The 19,578-nt window shown below is 38.1% G+C and overlaps 2 protein-coding genes and 1 long non-coding RNA gene across 4 annotated transcripts in view; 1 reads left to right on the top strand and 2 right to left on the bottom strand.

Moving 5' to 3' along the window:
* Positions 1 to 1,369: 1,369 nt before the first annotated feature.
* Positions 1,370 to 16,829, top strand: LOC123875770. The gene is made up of 4 exons (XR_006798205.1): positions 1,370 to 1,382; positions 4,380 to 4,381; positions 15,038 to 15,243; positions 16,818 to 16,829. It is a non-coding gene; the product is annotated as an uncharacterized LOC123875770 (long non-coding RNA).
* On the bottom strand, positions 2,302 to 5,904 carry LOC123875755 (antitrypsin-like). Of its 2 annotated transcripts, none has more exons than XM_045921792.1 (8): positions 5,819 to 5,904; positions 5,508 to 5,600; positions 4,694 to 4,855; positions 4,306 to 4,395; positions 4,138 to 4,227; positions 3,692 to 3,895; positions 2,924 to 3,011; positions 2,302 to 2,510 (listed from the first exon to the last, which is right to left on the bottom strand). In XM_045921792.1, the coding sequence occupies exons 1-8, from the start codon at positions 5,828 to 5,830 to the stop codon at positions 2,377 to 2,379; spliced, it is 873 nt and encodes a 290-aa protein (XP_045777748.1). In that variant the 5' UTR covers positions 5,831 to 5,904; the 3' UTR covers positions 2,302 to 2,376. The 2 variants fall into 2 exon arrangements, with proteins under 2 accessions (XP_045777748.1, XP_045777749.1); XM_045921793.1 differs by having other exon boundaries at positions 4,706 to 4,855.
* The window catches only part of LOC123875769 (zinc finger SWIM domain-containing protein 4-like), an 86,870-nt gene continuing 77,480 nt past the window's right edge, over positions 10,189 to 19,578 (bottom strand). The window contains exons 14-23 of the mRNA XM_045921812.1: positions 19,266 to 19,407; positions 18,620 to 18,843; positions 17,927 to 18,051; positions 17,260 to 17,438; positions 16,399 to 16,514; positions 15,310 to 15,460; positions 14,407 to 14,628; positions 13,705 to 13,827; positions 12,824 to 13,010; positions 10,189 to 12,393 (exon numbers count right to left, since the gene is read on the bottom strand). Coding sequence (XP_045777768.1) covers positions 12,263 to 12,393; positions 12,824 to 13,010; positions 13,705 to 13,827; positions 14,407 to 14,628; positions 15,310 to 15,460; positions 16,399 to 16,514; positions 17,260 to 17,438; positions 17,927 to 18,051; positions 18,620 to 18,843; positions 19,266 to 19,407 — 1,600 coding nt within the window. The 3' untranslated portion in view covers positions 10,189 to 12,262. The remainder of the gene's footprint in view (positions 12,394 to 12,823; positions 13,011 to 13,704; positions 13,828 to 14,406; positions 14,629 to 15,309; positions 15,461 to 16,398; positions 16,515 to 17,259; positions 17,439 to 17,926; positions 18,052 to 18,619; positions 18,844 to 19,265; positions 19,408 to 19,578) is intronic.

The following is a 19,578-nucleotide window of genomic DNA, read 5'->3' as shown; positions in this document are numbered from 1 at the left end:
TGGAAACGCTGGAGCCAAGAATATTTGACTTCTTTACAACACAGACAAAAGTGGAATACTCCATCCAACCCTGTGAGTCTTGGAGCTGTTGTTGTAATCAAAGACTCCAACGTTCATCCTCTTTGCTGGCCTCTAGGAGTTATAGAAGAACTCTATCCAGGGAAAGACAGTATAATTCGAGCAGTCAAAGTTAGAACGCGTTCCGGAAGCTACATCAGACCTGTAGTTCGGATATGCCCTCTACCTTCTCAATAGGCTGCTATTAACTCTATTTAAACGCTTTTAACGCTATAATTTTTATCTCTCTCTTGCAATTCGTTCTGTTTAGAGGACTTACCTCTAGGCGGGGGAAGTTGTAAGCGCCTTCTAGTTGCTTAAGTTATTATTATATATTTAATTACGCTATCATACATACACACATACAAACACTCACGCACACATAAAATTCCATCCTATTACCCGCTCTTACACCCCGCTCCTGTCAGTTACCTTTGAACCGGCGTTTACGCACGTCGAGTCTGAAACCCGCTAACTGCGTGACGCCCGCTGTACAAACGCCACGCGCCGCTTGTGTAAAAAACTCATATAACGCTAAATTAATCACGCAAAAACCCGCTATTAAACTGTAAAAACGCTACGCTAAGTAAATAAGTTAAAATTACATAAACGTTAAAATTAAGTGAAGTGTTCTGCGAATCTGTGCTTCGAAGAAACTATCCACGGAATACGAGAAAGGGAAGACTTCAGACCACCGGTGACCTATCCTGCCTAAATCCAGGTATTTATCCTACAGGAAGATAGGTAGAGTCCATTTCCTAATAAGTTATAGTTCTCGGCAACAAAAGCGTAAGCCAAAATAGCAGGTATAATTTAACTCATTAAAATCTCTCATCTTAAGCTTGCACGAGGGTATAAATCACAACGCGTAGAGTTTTAACAAGAGACGAAGATAACCATTTTAGTTTTCGGATTTCTCGCTTAACTTGTGCTATAGACATTACTACTTGCCAAATTTCATGATTCTAGGTCAACGGGAAGTGTACCCTATCTATAAGTTTTGATTTACTTGACGGGTATTGAAAGACAGACAGACAACAAAGTACCTAATCCTATAAGGGTTCCTTTTTTCTCTAGGGATACGGAATCCTAAGAAACTATAACTCCTACCTCCGTGGCATAGCAACTGACGAGGCTACGGACCCCTACCATACATGTGTTCTGACTCACACTTGACCAATGTTTTGTGCTATTAAACCCGCCAACTCGTAAAAGCTGATAGCTACAATTTCGTTTTATTGCAGTTTCCATATACCTACACAATGTTGTTGTTTCAACTTGGTCTTGTGTTAAAGTTGTGTATTATTTATGTTAGTATGATTTCAGTTTCTACCTTTAGCATACCTTTTTCTTGACGTGGGGAACATCTCAAGATACCCGATCCCTTTGAGGAGAGATCCGATTAGCGAAAGTTACAAGCTACGAATAGTTCTTCATAATTCATAATTTTACAGATTATGACGGATGAACAACAACGTCAAGCGAGCCTCATAATTCTCCCGCCCATAATACTAGGATACGACGAGCTCATCGATGAAGGACAAGGAAACTCTGACAAGAAACAAAAACTATTTCGCCCAATAAGCCACGAGAATCTTGACGGCCATCATAATCACGGGCCACATGAGACCGAACACGTATATAAGAAACAGAGGAATTGCAATGGCAAAAAGAACTCTAGGTTGATAGATAGACACTAATCGTAATACACAGTCAAAACCGTGCAATCATGGGTTAGTTTTTACCATAAGAAACGCTTACAGCCTTTCACGTCAGTACAGTCAAACGCTTAAAATGTAATGTTATTTTTAAAGAGTACCTACTGTATTCAGTATTCAGATAGGTATCTATTGTACGTTTGTGTACCTTTTTTTTTGTTGACGCTGGGGAATGCATTTACGCATCCCCCCGGAAGCTAGCCAGCCAGCCAGCTAAGGGAAGGTATGTGGGACTCGCCGGCCGAGAGGCGACCAGAATACCCACTAAACCCCAGCGGCGCTAATGGGCGTCGCCTGGCGACTGGTTCACGGGATCGCCGAAGCAAACAACCGCGACCCAGCCAGCGACGTCTGCCGAGGCAGACTCTCCACCGGGGACCTACTCGCAAGGTCCCCTCACCGACCTCCGGGCCGCACCAACGCAGTGCGTCCCCCGACCCTGGGACCCAACGGGCGACATCCGCAGACCGACCTGATCCCGCGCACGTCGCCGTGTCCCGTCCTACGCTTCGTCCACCTAATCTCTTTCTAAATTCGATGCGTAAACTTTCATGCCCGATACATTTTACACTTTGTAAATGATAGATCAATAGGTTATAATTTATTTATTCAAATTTTCAAAATAACCAGTGAATAAAGGCATGTCCTTAAAGATTATAGCAAAGTAGAACGGCTTGTGAGCTTTCTCCGGTTTGGTAACTGTAGATACTTCAGCTTGGATGTTGGAAGAAAAACCTGAAAAATACGTCCTTTTCAATTTTGTAGGATATTGCACGCAAAACTTTTCATTACTTTAATTTTGATATTTTTTGTGATGTACCTAACCACATATTCGCGGTTTCCGGATTGTTGCCTTTACTTGTGCTATAAGACTACCTATCTGCCGAATTTCATGATTCTAGGTTAACAGGAAGAAGGTAACCTAAAGGTTTTCTTGACAGACACGACGGACGAACGGACAGACAGACAGACGATAAAGTGAAACAATAAGGGTTCCTTCCTTCCTTGAAGCCGGGCGCTTATGTATTTTATTCTGAACTGAAAATATTGACCTGCGCAAACCGCCATGTTGCAACGTCAGATTCAACTACTTATTTTGCGCACACGATGAAATAATTTTACCTATTTAATAAATATATAATGCTTACATGTTAATACTTTTATTGAAACCCCCTCTTCATTTATTTTCACGTTGCCAAATTCAGTTGCTGTTAGAGTCATACTGTTCACACTCTCCTGAAATAAAATTCAAATTCAGCTTGATGAACATTGAATTTTATTATTTAGAATAAACAACTGAGTAACTGCAGAATATCAACAGACGGAAACGTTTAACTGCGGAAACCAGCCTAGAGAGAAGAAAGAAACTGCAGAATATTGTAAGTAACTAATTTTGTCGTACAAAGTGGTACTGATTCTGATGGCAACTAAATAAGAATATACATATTTTCATTTTATTCTTACTAATGTAATGAGAAAAAGACAGACAAAGTCAATTTGATTTAAATCAGTCCCTTTGGGTAGGTGACTTTAGGTGTCAGTCTTGAGCATAATCTGTTTAGTTTTTAATTTGAAATTCGTTTTCCGTCCCTATTTAGCAATATTAAAAAGAAAAAGATGCAGATACTCTAAATTCATTTTAGAGAAAGGCATCAGAATCGACGCCAATCTCTAAATTAAAATGACAGGTCCAAATTGACTGCTATCACTTTGACAATGCTCCTTGCAGAAAAGAATAGGTAAGTATAGTTCGCGACAGGTCGACGTGGCAATCGGGGTGGGGACGCCCCACACAGCCCCCGCGCTAACCCAGTGCGGGATAGCGCGGGTGACATGCGGGTGAGCTGGGCGTCCCCCGCCTTATACCTCGATTGCCATGTCGACCGGTCGCGAACTATGTCTAAATAGATACTGACCTGAATTTTATTAGATGTGGAAATGAACTCAATATTTGGTGCATTTAATTCACAAACTGAAGTGAATAGTGGGGTAATACATCCAGTAGCTGCTGTTAGACCGTCACTAGTTAGTTTTTTGAACAGATCATTCAAGACATCCGCTTCATTTGGTACCAGTATCACTAATTTGAACTCTTCGTCATGCATTGGGAGTTCTAGAAGCTAAAAATAATTATTAGACATTTCATGTAAGCAGAAAAAATGCTCTATTTACTCAATATACAAAAAAATATTTTTAAACAATAATTTTAACTTTTTTTCTAGAAATGAATATTTATGTAAGTTAATTAATATGAAATCATTGACCAATTTAAATCCTTACTAATATGTATATCTGTATGGTACCCTACCTACCTACTTTGAATAAATGATTTGTGTTTAAAATTAATAAAAAATATTCTTACACTTGCTTCATATTTGATGTCCTCAGTATAACTAAATGAGTTGTAAATCTTCATAATAGAACCCCTCTTTTCAGAACAATTCCATTTGTCCTAATTCATAAATTTTATATTAATCTTCAATTCAACATGAAATAAATAAATTAGAATATAACAAAAGTGGACCATTACCGTAAAATTACTAATATTAGCTAGGAGAAGCGCTTCCTTTGTAGATAAGAAAGTTGTGGTTAATCCTTCAAAAGTCGTGTGTTTAAGTAGCTGTAATAAAGTAAATAATCTTAGTATTTAGTAGATTATAATTTTATCATTATTAACCATTGAGCAACGGCCGAGTTTCTTGCTGGTTTGTCTCAATAGGAATTGCATTTCGATTTCTGAACCAGTGGTAATGGTCAATTCTTTTGACCATTCAAAAGCACTTATAAGAGTATATTTGAATTTAAAAAATCTATTCTATTCTAGAATAATAACAAATATTACAAACAAGAAAAATTAAATAAATAAATTACAGATTATTATCAGGGTGGTTTATCAAAAAAAGATATTATTATCTTACAGAACAAATTACCCAGGATGTAAAAGCACTTTGTATATTTTGAAAATCTACTCTCTCCACATCAGCTATGGAAGACAGATTATCCTTTACATTACTTGTATCTGAGTGAAAGATCTTATTACATGTTTTAACATTCTGTTTGTTTCTTAATGTTTTTTGTATCTGAAAACAAAAAAGTTTTATTTATTATGCATACCAGGTAGAGTTTAGACTGCCAGCCTTAATAAATCTATCTAGCTCATTAAAATAATATCTCTAAGTAGATAGTATTTACTTTTATCAACCACCCAGGCACATTTGTGGGTGTGGTGGCCTTATAAGTAGAAGGTCACAGGTTCGATTCTTGGGAGGGGCAATTTGAGAAAGTAATTTCTGATTGTCTATGATCTGGTTTTGTGGGAGGCTTCAGCCATGGCTATTTACCACCCTACTAGCAAAACCATGCAGCCACACAATTTAGCATTGCAATAGGATGATTTTAGGCTTATTTTGTGGTTTAACAACATATTCTAATTTCTATAATAATGGGTGCCTACTAATGTTAATTGGTGATATGTTGTGAAGAAACCAATAAGGAGTATGGGCTTAATAAAACTACTATATTATTACCTTCCAAATTAGCTACTTCCATCTTAGACTGCATCATTAATTACCACCAGTTGAGACCACAGTAAACAGTAAGTAATAAAATAAGAAAATTCATGCTAGTAAAATTATTTTAGTACTAAAAATTCTTCTTCTTCTGCACTTGAATGGTGGCTTAAGCTAAAAATTCTATTGATGAGACAAGGGAAATACTAATTAGTCTGATTACCTGTTGATATTTGCTCACATTTTGCTTGTCATTATTTTTAAATAGAGCCAGTAGCGAGTTCCTTCCAAGAGGAGATGCCACCCAACTCTGCGTCTGTCACCAGGCAACTATACATAAGTAATGTTTTATTGCATGAACATTATAAGAACTATATTATTAGTAGTTTAGTTAAAAAGCCCTGGATCCGCCGGGTATCGCATCTTGAATTCCTAAATTCTAAAAATAGTATAGTTACCAAGGGTACCTATATCTTTAGTGACTTAAATGTAATTTATTACTTAATAAGTACATACATAATTTTAAATACTTACTTGACGCCGCATTTTTCTACAAAATTTTGAAATCGTAATGTGTTTATCTTTTTCAAAAAGTTCAAAACCTTTTCCGAAAGTCAAAACAGCTGATTTGACATTGACATATTTCAGGTAAACAATTCCCGATCGTTCAGGAATGTTTATAAAAAAATCAAAAACTCTGATAAATACAGTCGTCACGGGTAACATTGTCACTTGTTAACATTGGGAGTTGACAGCTTAGTGAATTACATTGAGCCGTCAACTCCAATGGCATAAAACCATGGAATTAGAAAGTACAATACTTTACGTATAACTAGTACTTCTTATTTCTATGCATAAAACTCAATTAACCACAAAAGCGTTCTTCGTTTATAAGTGGTTTACTAAATGATAACTGTGCATACCTACAGCGGCCCGCTGTACAGTAAAGATAAGTGCGCATTGTGGTTTTTATTTTTGACCGATTAAAATGAAATCGGCTTATATTTTAAGATTATTAATACATGATTCACTTGGATGCAATAAGAATCTGTATAGTCATGTATATAGGTAGGTAATTTATTTTTCACTGATTTATATTTTATAGTACATAAATCTATTCAGAAAATCGGGGGCGAAGGACGCCCTGGCAAGTTTTAAAGTTTGGATTTTCAGTAGCAGAATTGTTTTGTTAATTTATTATATGTAAGAATATTCTAGTGTGAACATTGTGTAATGCAAAGCGATAACCTTGTTTGCCTTTTAAGTCGGCAAAAAATAGTTTGTATGATGTAGGAATTGTTAAATAATTTATAATTAAAAGACAAGACAGTATTTGTTTATAATAATTTTATTGAAATTATCACCTTCTTAATCAGCACTGAAGGGTGTCTACGTTTTACGTAAAACACAATTTCAAATAATAATCGACATTAAGTGCAGTACAAGTATCGGTACGGATCTAAAGGCATGTCATTTTACGAGAGTCATTTTTGAGGTCTGATATCAGGTGCGACTGGCTGGCTCAGCATCTGTGATTGAATGGCTGTTATAAGTATTATACCAACTTTATGCTTTATCCTCGAAGTTAGCATTGTTTACATGTAGTAACAATGCTAATTTCTAGGACAAAGCCTTTGTATAATTATTATGAATATGATAAAACTTCATTTACAGGTAAATTCGTTTAATCATTATTTTATCTATCACGCCGTAATATGGTTACGCCGCATCTTCAGACAGTTTTCCGAACAAACAAAATAAAAATCTAGCTAACTACCTTTAGTTTCGCTCATGTCTCAAGAACCGTACCTGTACAAAGAGGTAAAAACAAAAACTGTACATAACGAAAAGCCGGTCTGAAAAAATTTTTTTTGGACTCGCCTGAAGGCACTTGCGGTCAATGATTTATTTATGCTTGAAGGTCCAATTTGGCAAGTCACTACTAAGTTTATTACATTAAATTATTGCAACAGTATGTATTAATCACACGCTGTAACCTACAATCAGAACACAAGGCTTTCTCGCGGTTTTTTTTTTATGTTAAGTGTACAACACTTAACATAAAAAAAAAAAAGAAAAAAAGCCGCAAGAAAGCGTTGTCGTAAATGGTTGTTCTTGGGCGGCTGGTGTCAATAAAGGTGCACGAAGATTTTACAATTCAAGTTTGAATATAGTTAGTTTTGAAATCGAAATGTATTTACCATTACCAAGCGAAACCGTGAAATAGGACATTAAAAGCAGAATATTTTATTGACAGCCTGCCTGCCCACATTTTCACGAATGGTCGATTTTTTTAACAACCAAAAATTTAGATGAGTAGGTATGGGTAGTTGATACCTATAAATTAGGTTTAGTTTCGTTATGCTTTATTGACACCACAATAAATGCAATGAAGCTAAAAATATACTTTCCTCAATTCTAGTACAAATAGTCTGACGACATCCAACTTTACGCAAATAATATTGCTGAATACACAATTTTGTATTATAAAGTTTTATACACATTATATTTTTAAACTTCATTTCATAAGTAGTATTATTGAGAAATTATTACACAAATAAACAGACCGGCTAAAAGGCTTCAAAATTATTGCTCATCGAATTTAAAATGTTATTTTGAAATGTTAAATTCGATATAACTAAGAAGGAAGTTCGAAATCCATATTTCATGGACCTGAAAAAGTGTTGATTGCGTACTGTTCACTTGACAAAAAAAAAGTTTCAGTCTGTTCGTTCTTAGTAAAAAGCAAGGTATCTATTGCAGCTTGCTTATAATAAATACTGAATAAACATGACATTTTTGATTAGGAAAGTTGAAAAGTCCAATATTGAAAAATTTAACAAATACTCTTGTATTGCATTCTAACTTATAACAAAATCTCATTTTATATATTTCAATTTTTGTTACAACATCTTTGACACATTGTAGGGTTGGCAGAATAATTATATTCGCATCCTTCGTTTAACGCAAGTTTATGATTTCAGTATTTCTAGATGGCAAAAGTAACTATTCTGCGCAACCCTAGTACACACCACAAAAAGTACAAAAATCCACCATAGCTTACAGACTATCATAATCAATTATTGATCCTAAATTCCTGAACACTATCCAATGTCACGTCTATCTTTAAATATTAAACATTTCTACCTTTATAAATGCACTTCTTGTTGAAACTTTACACCTACCCTAACTTAGAAATTGAAGGATAAGGATACTGTTGGAGACAATAAAAAAAATACAAATAAAAATGCAATGCAACTAAACAAACAAGAAAGTTAAAAATGAGAACAAAATGGCCGTAACAGAAACAACCAAAATGACGAAATAACAGGAAAGGTGACAGCTTAACTTTAAAAACGAACACCTATATATGAATACTCAAGAATACTGTAAGAAAGATGGCATTGCTAAGGCCGGAATCATACTCATAACATGCCATCAAACAAACCCATACATTGAAGTCTACGAATTGCCTTTAGATTCGTACATACTGGTACTGAGTTTCGGGAATTTTTCTTTCAACCAAATATCAGTATCTTCAGTTACTAATTAGTAGTAACTGAAGAAATTGATATTTCTACCAAATATCAATATCTTCAGTTACTAATTAGTACGCTTGTCATGCAGGTGTGTAGAGGCACAAATTGCATAGATCTGACCCGGTGTTTACGCATCTTTGGGTAAAGTTAGTTTTATTTTTTATCCCCTTCAGGAAAGGCAAAGGTCGTAGAGCCTGATCTTTAAGTAAAACGACACCTTCGAACATGCTACAAAATATGGCTTCCCATTACCTGTCTATAGAAGTCGTTACATTTAACTTAATATGCCTTACGAAGAGTCTGATTGAATGGCGTGTTATAAGTGTGTTCCGCCATTATTCCACGCTACTGGAATTACTTATAACATTATATTTCTTTGGTGTGGTGTCATTTTATTTATGATTGATTCCACTGCTATTGGACGCTATTCACGGCGTATTAACTAATATTTTTTTCACACGAGCGCTTATTTTATTTCTAACAATTCAAATTGTACACGTAACCGATTTGAAATCGATATTAATATAATTGGGCCAGCGATTAGAACGTTTGAATATCGAATTAACGCAACACGGATAAAATTTGATATTTTTTAACCAAACCGATTTTTATTCGATAACTAGAAGTAAGAACCGGTATTTAGCAGTCATTTTATTTAGCTTTCATTTTAAGTGAGTATATGTAACGTTCAAATTTTCCTATATTAATTTAAGTAATAATAAAAACCGTCGCCTCAATTATACCGACCGATTTCAAATCGAGAACATGTACGCTTAGCTTTACAATCATTTGTACGGTAGCCGGCAGGAAATATACATCGACCTTTAAAAACCTTTTAAACGAGATTTCAGCTTCGTAGAGCGTTGTCTCTGTCACTCATACCTATGTAAGGTTTTATCGGTCTCAACGACAGAGACAATGCTCTACGAAACAGCCATCTCTTTCTAAAGGCCGATGTACAGTACAACCAAATTAATAATGCGCATAGAAATCTTCGTCACTGTTCGGCAACGGTCATATGATACACATGATATTGACTCCTATTTGTTTATAACAAGGTGCAAAATGCAAGTGCATTGTTTAGGGCTCTTACGATTCAATGATTCGGAATACGACAATTAGCGAAGATCTGCATGCGCATTATTAATTTGGTTGTACTGTACAATATTTCCTGCCGGGTACTCTAGTCTGTCATGTACAGTAGCGCTCGCAAAAAAAAAAGGGATCGCCTATTTAAAAATATATCTAACACTTCCCAACAAACTAAAAACTAAAAAAAAATACACTTACCTCATTCGTCCTATATTTACAAACTAAAACTATTTACACAATGGAATCATTGAGATCATTACATGTTAACTACCTACTTACTGTTACATACTTACAATTAGCGAATTCTAAGAGGTATTTTATAATCTAACGTTTACATAAAAATAATACTTTAAAAAAGACTGGTTTGGTACATTGAGTACACAAACATTATGGTAAGAGAGATGGTGGGAAATATTGAGGAGGTACTTGATAAAAGTTGAAAGTTCATTTTTTTTTATTCAATTAAACTTTTACAAGCACTTTTGAATAGTCAATTGCATTTACCACTGGTTCGGAATACCTTGCCCAGCCCAGTGTAATATATAAACCCTTCTATATAACTGGGGTGAGGATAATCTGCCCGATAAAGACCTTTGACCTGCTCCATGGGAATCCGAATTACTTTTACCTGTGATAGTATCTATCCATACATTAATTTTTTTTTTAGGTCTGCGGCGATTTGAAGCACTGGTGGCGGTGGAAACGCGCCGCACCGAATTATGTGCGAAAAACTATTTTCACGCATTGCAAAAAGGCGGACTAAACTGATTCGCTTTAAACGTAGTTGACGCTATAGATGCACATTCGGAAATTGTAATATATTACATTCGTTTGACTTTTACATAAAATGGCAATTTAAATTTTGCTTGCACTTTTAGGAAGCAGAACAACGGATTTTCATCTTTTATAAAGTGCCTACTCATTATTTACCACCGGCTCTTTGACCAGGCTCCGCTAACTAACATGAGGTAATGGTGTTTAGCCGTGATTTAGGTACGCGATTTGAACCTTAGCAACAATTTTTCATTAAATGTCTTTTTTATTCGAATGGATATTATAGTTATAAAAATATACATATCATTATCCAAGAGCTGACGGACAATTTGTTTTAAGTGTTAAACACCGATTCAAATTTTTCATGAATAAGTATTTTATATAAGTATATTCATTTTTTCCCCATATTTTACTGTTCTTTTCAGGTTGACTCTAAGTACATATGTATATGATTTTATTTATAAAATATGTGAATTAAAATTTAGCGAAAACATCAAAATAGTCTTTTAATAAACATTATTTTAGGTTACTGTACTGTCTCAATACCTACTCATGAAAATTTTGAACCGGTATTAATACATAAAACAAATCACTCACCATCTCTTTGTCTATACATATACTCGGCCGCATATTGCACAGAAAATAACAAAAATCAAAATTCAACGAACATGGCCTACTATATTATTACAGTTCTTTCCCTAAGGCCTCATTCATACGAGAGCTTTTTTAACGTCCGTTAAAATAGCGTTAAAATAGAACGACACGAGCGTTCACACAACACTTTTTTAACGCGTACGTTAATATCCGCCAACGCCGGGTTTTAACGCAACGCTCGTGTGAATTAGGGCTAACAGCTTGCGCGTTCGTCGTTGACTCAGCGACGAAACACAGAACTGTCATTTAGAATAACATTGCAGCTCCATAGGTATGTCTTTCTGTCTGATACTTTTCAGCTATTTGCAAAATGCAAAACTATAGCAAGATTTTAATTACAATGGCCGGCAAACAACGTGAGCAAAATCAACATGGTGTGGGAAAGTTAGCGCATCTAACTGATCGCGTGTGCCCGTGCGGTAGAAATGCTCTCGCGTCCCCTTTGGTCTACCAGAGACCTTAAAATCGACTATGCGCATTTAATCAAGTTGTTTGCGAGTAACTGTAAAAAAATTAATCATTTCAATTAGGCTTAGATCTATAGAGCGCACTTTGAGTTTGCTGACTTAAGACATTGTTAAAACGATACAGCGTTATACCGCTGGCATAAATCTGTCTCGTTTTAACTGAAACTTAAGTCTAAGCAAACTCAAAGTGCACTCTATAGATTTCAACCTAAAGTGCGTTTCCACTGACACGGTGCGGAGCGGAGCGTGAATTGGCCAGTCACATAGTTTTCACTGATGTAGACTGGGGATTTCAAGCACTGCGATTGGCCAATTCAAGGTTCGCTTCGCTCCGCTCCACCCAGCTCTGCGTCAGTGGGAACGATCCCTTGTACTAGAAGTTTGCCGCGACATACTATGGAGCTATGCAATATACAACATATTCCTTCAAAACTGATAAACAAAACATAGCTTCAGCCAAATCTCTCTTTGACGAGGAACATGAGTTTCTTCTTGCCTTTGTATTTGAGTTTAATTTCCTGCAGCAGCGCCGCGAACTGGTGCGGCCCGTCGTGCGCTAGCGCGAATGTGTCTCGGGCCTTACCTGCAAAAATATAATATTTTTTTTTATTAACTAGATTGACCTCTACCATACTCTATCTGTGAAAAAAAAGTTAGTATAGCGCTCTCTCTTACGTAATCCCATACAAATGATAGAGACAAAAAGATCAGTCAGAAACCATTCGAAATTCAATTAGCAAACAGTTTCTTTTGGAGCTGAGCTTATTACGGTCTATAGTTTGCTATTATTCATAACCAGCTGATGCCGACTTTGTCCGAGTGGGAAGGTTTTCTTTGATTTTCCGGGATAAAAAGTAGCCTATATTATTTTCCGGGTTTTTAAATATACCCATGCAAATATTTGTGTCGATCCGTTATTCCGTTGCAACGTAATTGAAGGACAAACCAACAAACAATCACACTTTCGAATTTGTAATATGGATAGTGATGATTATGTAGATGTAGATACTTACCAAGGAAGTCTACGAAGTCCGCATAGTGCCTCGGCGAGATGTGTGCGAGGCGCGCGTGCGTGGTGGACGCGTACGCTCGTAGCGCCGCCTCTAGTAAAGGCCGGAGAGGGGTGGGGGGTCGCGGGGGAGGGGGCCGGGCGCGCGAACACCCCGCCGCGGCCACACAACACCTCCGTAGGACATCCGACTGTAAGGAAACATCGGATTTAGTATCTTTAGAGAAGGCTCTAGAGGTAGTTTAGTATACTACTTGGTCAAGCTAAGTTTGCACCTCGCACTGACGCTTACACCTGTATTCACAAACGTTACAATGAGGTCTCATAGTGCGCTCGAACGCACAGTGTAGGTTCCACCAATCAGATGACTGTATCACGTCAATTTACAATGATCTGATTGGTGGAACCTACACTATGCGTTCGAGCGCACTGTGAGACCTCATAGTAATGATTGTGAATACGGCAACGGCCGTTAGTTAAGGTATGCAAACCGTACTGACGCCACAAGACGACCGCGGGGAGATGAGCGGGGAAGTGGGAGAGGAGCCGCATTCCAGCGAGGTGCAAACTTAGCGCGACCGAGTTATACAGATCTCATTGGTACAAGTAATGATGATAATAATTTATCCTCCCGCGCCCAGGCGCAATGATGATATAATTCGAGCATCGAAACAGTAACGTTAGAATGAGGTGGATGAAAATTTTCTTGATTTAAAATCAAAAATTCAGCACCACCGATTTTAATTTCGCAACGTTCCCGCTTGGAGCAGTTCCAAATCAATTAGAAACTAAGCAATTTATGGGTTAGGCTTTGAACCGTGAACTTTCCTGGTTTAGTGACTTTTGGACCAATTTTCTAATTATTGTCACGCGTAGATAACTCACCAGAACTGGCGCACACTGGACATTTTTCACTAATAGAGGTAACATGGCTTGAAGCTCAGCTCGCCCTAGAGAATGTGCCAACGCGACTGCCCAGTGGATGTCTGCGATTGCTGGATGGCTGTCCTGTAAACATAATGAACGATAATGAACCACCATTCTTCTTTTTACCAAATTTTGATGAATTGATTATTCGATCAATATTCTATTGATCAAAATTCATTGATAGTTACGATAACCGTAGTTTCAGTCAATAACAATCATTGCGATGATTGTATTGTACAAAGTCATAACTTTAGAGTTAGGGAGCAGAGTCAAACAATACGAGACTAAACTTGCCTTCAAAATAAAGTGTGTGCTAAGCGATCAATATGAAGCCAGCCTTACTTATCAACTGACAGAAGTGTATTTGAATTTATTGACACACCGAATAAGGTCTTTGCACAATCGTGAGACTTTTGCTAGGTCTATCAGCTATAATAGATCAGTTTTGATACTATTTTGACTTATCATTTGTGCTCAAATGATGAACTATCTTTTCATCATCATCAGCCTATTTGCGTCGATTGCTGGACATTGAACTCTAAGAAAGGGCGCACCACCATAAAAGATCCTCAAACCTCGAGTCTTTCTCATTCCTTCTCGCCGCCAGAATGTAAAAAACTGTGCTTTTAGGACACTGAACCAAGAACCAGTCAAACTTACCTGATTGTAATGCAAATGCAGGTTCCTCATGGCCAACGTGGCAAGCCGCATGGCCCTCGCTGGTTGTCCCCGTTGCTCCATGTATCGGGCCACGGCAAACAGTTGACTCGACGCTAGGGCTCCTCGGGCCGCAGCCCCGCCTACCGCCGCGCAGGCCGCTTCGAAAGCACCCGCCGAGCCTTCGCAAACTGATAGAGCGCTTAAGGCACAGCCTGGCGGATCCTGGGAAAAGGGAAAGTAATTTTAAGCCATTTGTGTGTATCCGTTCCTAAAGTCTTTCTCACATTTCTTAACTTGACTGATGCTAAGGCATTTTTGGTTATTTAGGTTTTTAGTATTGAAATTTTAATAAAAATTCACATTGTCTTAACGTTTATGATTTTATTTATTTATTAGTATAGTACTTCAAACACCCAAAAAGTTCAGGACAATTTGTATCCCCTTGTCCTTAACAATTTTAGCTATGATTGTCTTACAGTAACATAATAATTTTGTTCTATCATTTGAAGAGTTAAGGACATATTGCATAACCATAAAGGATTTGTCTATAAAATATTTCATGGCATATGCTTGTTAATTAAGATGGGTATAAAAATTTGGAACATTTGGGAAGGGCCTGACATTTTGTCAGGTATAGTTCTTGCAATTCACAAAGGCGACTGAACTTTACTTGTGGTTACGTCGTATACGTGGGCATTGCGTAAGTGTGCGTGCATGTCGGACCAATCAGTCGCGAGCAAGCGCTCGCAAACGCACACATTTGGTGTATCTTACTAATACCGATACGACTTCAACACAAGCATGAGCCACTCGCCTTCGTGAATTGCAAGAACTGTAGTAGACACCGAAATAGTCGGCTGAATGAGTCAAAACCAGTTAACTTAAAGAATGTTCAAGTATTACCTTAGCAGCACACTGCAACGCGAGCGTTCTCGCGCAGGCACTGAGTTTCTCCTGCTGCTCGAAGCTTAGCCCGAGCCGCAGCGCCGTGGCGTGCGACATGGCGGCCGCTGCCACTGGTCCCGTTGCTTCCGTTGGTGTGAATAAGTCATACCTGAAAATTACAGCTTTCTTTAACCCTCTCTATTCTTAAGATTCCAGATCTTTACAGCCATCTTTAACCCCCAACCCAAAAAGAGGGGTGTTATAAGTTTGAAGTGTGTATCTGTGTATCTGTCTGTGGCATCGTAGCTCCTACTAATGAACCGATTTTAATTTAGTTTTTTTTTGTTTGAAAGGTGGCTTGATCGAGAGTGTTCTTAGCTATAATCCAAGAAAATCGGTTCAGTCGTTTGAAAGTTATCAGCTCTTTTCTAGTTACTGTAACCTTCACTTGTTGGGGGTGTTCTAAATTTTTATATTAAGTTACACTTGTCACTAAGTGGATTTGTGATAGTCTCACTAAGACTGAATGTGGTCAACAAAAAGTTGGTAGTGTAGAGGCGATATACAACCTCTATTGACTGTGTTACGCGTTGCTGGTTGGTTAGGCATAATTTTTACTAATGAAAAAAAAATTAACTCATTTAAAAATTCCGCTGGTTCTTTCGAAGAGCTCCTATTCCCGCCCTGACTTCAGAAGACGACGGATTTCCTGTTTTAGTAAGTGATTAACATCTAAACAAGACAGCCAGGTCTTAGATTTAGTGGATCTGAATTTGCCTGCATGTTTGTGTGTCTTGTGAAAAACTTAGAAATGATCCTATGAAGTAAGGTCTTATAGTTAAGTGCACATTATAAGTTGTATACACTTATTATTATATTATATTGTATACATTATAAGTACACGTTATAAGTGTATTTACAGCATTTCAGAATTATTACAGTGACAGTGAAATAATACCAAATATAACTTTTGCAAGTGTTGTTTAATTGGAAGCAACTAAAGATACAGTAATTTTTAGGAAAGGTTGATTGCAACAAAGCTCTTTTAAGTTTAGCAACCCCTCTATACTGACACACACACAGGATAACTGCTGAAAAACTGCTTACCAATTCTGCATAATGGATAGCAGTGCGTCAAGTCCTAACTCAGTAGCGCACGTCACCAACCACCGGACCATCTCCCGTCTCCGCCAATTTACTGCTGATAACGTCATTCGTAATACCTGCGTACAATGACACGAGTTTCAAGCAACTTAATAAAAGCACAGAATACTATTACTAAAGGAAGAGATAGATAGATAGATAGATAGATAGAACACTTTATTGCACACAAAAACACATGTAAAGGATCACAACACAGAAAGAAGAAAACAGAAAAAAAACAATTGTGTGCAATGGCGGCCTTATTGCTTGGAGCAATCTCTACCAGACAACCTTTGCTGAGAGGAGATAGTTAATTATACCGCAATTTTGACAGATTGTTGTTGAGTTTTTTTGGAGTCTGTATGTATTTTGAATAATAACAGATTTTGTATTTTGTCACATGTTTTTATGTTTGCAAGATTTTCTTAAAGAAGGGCAACCCCTGTGCATATTTTGTCTGATAGAATGGAACATGTTACACTTACAGTTCTGTAGGTTCGTAAATACGGGTTACCTGGGAGATATCACTCTAGTGATAAGGTCGCCCTTTGTTTAATTAAGTGAATCATATATTCTGTCTTTGTAATTTTGTAATAATAAAGTTGTTTAAATAAATAAATAAATAAACATGTTTGCTTGTTATCTGTGATCCCAGCTCAAAGGCAGCTGCAAGAATGTCTCTGTGATTATATCGCGACGGATGGTCTTCCGCCAATCGGATCAGTTCGGCTATAGATCACACATATTTTTGTTTGCAAGCTTTGCTTTAAGAAGGGAACACCTATGTATATGTTGTCTGATAATGCAACACAGTTTGCTGGTTACCTGTAGTCCTAGCTCAAAGGCAGCAGCAAGGAGGTCTCGGTGATGATGTGGCGCATCTGGTGGTGCTGCATGCCGTAACGCGTCTTGCGCTAGTCGGAACAGCTGTGCAGCAGAGCGCACGTGCCTTTGTGCTGCTGCAAGCGCTGCACGGAGGCGGGAAGGGGAGCCGCGTGCTGCACCTAGACAAAAAGATTCGTCAAGTTAGATATTATAAGGTTGGCTGAAATGTAATGATGTAATATATTTTTCAAATCAGCTCATAAAGCCATTCATTACATGCCCCGCACGACGTGATAGCAAATTATATAGATTGCTTTTTAAAAAAATCATGACATCTTAAGACTACAAATCACAAAACCAGGACAAAACTTGCTGGTAACCTAACGACACATCTTTGTTACCTTAAGAATAACAAAATTCAAACCGCGTTGGTTCTCATATTTTGCAAACGAAATTGTTTTTGCTACCCTGTCTAGTAGGCAAAGAACTTGATTCGTAATAAATAATAATAAATAAATTACTTTAATTTTATCCAGTTTTACAATAAATGCACCAAAATAGAGAGTTGACTTTGTCGTTAAAGAAACTCTCAAAAACTCTCAAAAAGTTTTACTGGGTGAATTTTATATCCGGTTCGAAGGACCATATACGTCATCGAGGAGCATACCTAGTAGTGCGCTGGCGAGAGCTGCCTGCTGTTGTTCAGCATGCTGCAGAGTGTGCCACGCGCCTGCGCCGCCCGCCGCCGCGCCGCCGCCGTCCAACGAGTATGCTTCTTCCACCATTGGTAATCTGGTGACAACTATTATATGAAATTCTATTCTACTCATCGACATAGATTGAAAAACCGATAGACGTTGGGGACCGGAGTCTGAGGGTGAGACCTATTAAGAGCTTATACTTTGACTTTGAGTTAAAACGGGACAGCGTTATACCGCTCACATCGATCTGTCTCGTTTTAACTCAGACTTGAGTCTGAGCAAAGTCAAAGTACGCTTTGTAGATCTCAGCCTGTATTAGCGACCTCGCATTGGAAAGCGTAGAAGCGCAGTATTGGGAGACCCTCCACTAGGTGGACAGACGACATGAAACGAGTCACAGGGAGCCGCTGGGTCAAGGCAGCGCAATACCGCGACTCGTGGAAGTCTCCACAAGAGACCTATATCTAACATTGGTCTTGTTATCAGCTTATAATAGAGCATTAATAATTAATCTTTTAGTATTATGAAATTCTTGTCTACCCCAGAATCTATTTTCCGAACCGGTAATAATATCATAAGAGCCATCAATTAGTTTAAATGTTTTTGCAATATTAGTCCACTGTCAAAGCATTCGTTACAGCAAACGAACTTCCACTAACCTCATAGCCCGTAATCCGACTCGGTACGCCAACTCCGGGTCACTGGGTAGTAGAGCAAGGAATAGAAACCTCGCGAAAGTATGCGCGGGCGCAGATCGCGGGTGCACTTTGGTTCCAAGGCACGAGGACGGACCGCCCGCGAGCAATGCTCGCGCCACCCTGGCGCAGACCCCCGCGGCTGCCTCACCTTCCACCCTTTGCAGTTGGTTTATTAGACGTTCCTCCTGTTTAAAGAGGACAACGTTATCCTGTTACTGAAACAGCTAAGTGGCACGAGATATTCCTCACTTATTTTGAGCTCAATATTTGGGACATCTTAAGTTTGGGAGTAGTAAAACTTCCCTGAGACGCCCGACACAAGATACAGAGTTAACTTACATCCCGGGGACGGGCATAGGGTACTTTTTATCCCGGAAAATCAAAGAGATCCCACGGGATTCTTAAAGGTCCATCCCTTTAATCAATTTATATGAAAGGTAGACGTAGCTTGCGTCGGGGAAATTGACATAGGCAACTTTTAATATCGAAAAAGCAAAGATTTCCCGCGGGATTTTTATGAAAACCTAAATCCACGCAGACGAAGTCGCGGGCATTATCTAATCTTAAATAACTTCTAAAAGTAAAAATTCGACAACTATAGGCGTACCTGCTTACAATATCGCTCCTGCGCATACAGGCCGTGGGGCAGCATCCTCTGCATGCCGAGCCCCAGCAGCGCCGCCTCCAGCGCCAGCGCCAGGTACGTCTCCTCAGGGTTCTTGCTGCCCGCCACCGGGACATGCTGGTACCTGACAGAGATGGGAGAAATCTTTTAAAGAAATAAGTGTAGTTATGCAGTAGCATAACGTGGTTTGAAACTATAATAACCAGAGAATATTATTACCCAAAATACCCATGTTAAGAAAAACCGGTCAAGTGCGAGTCGAACTGGCATGCGAAGGGTTCCGTACCATCGTATA

This window comes from Maniola jurtina, chromosome 20 (genome assembly GCF_905333055.1).
Source record: "Maniola jurtina chromosome 20, ilManJurt1.1, whole genome shotgun sequence".
Lineage (NCBI taxonomy): Eukaryota > Metazoa > Arthropoda > Insecta > Lepidoptera > Nymphalidae > Maniola > Maniola jurtina.
This window is presented reverse-complemented; position numbering and strand designations above follow the sequence as displayed.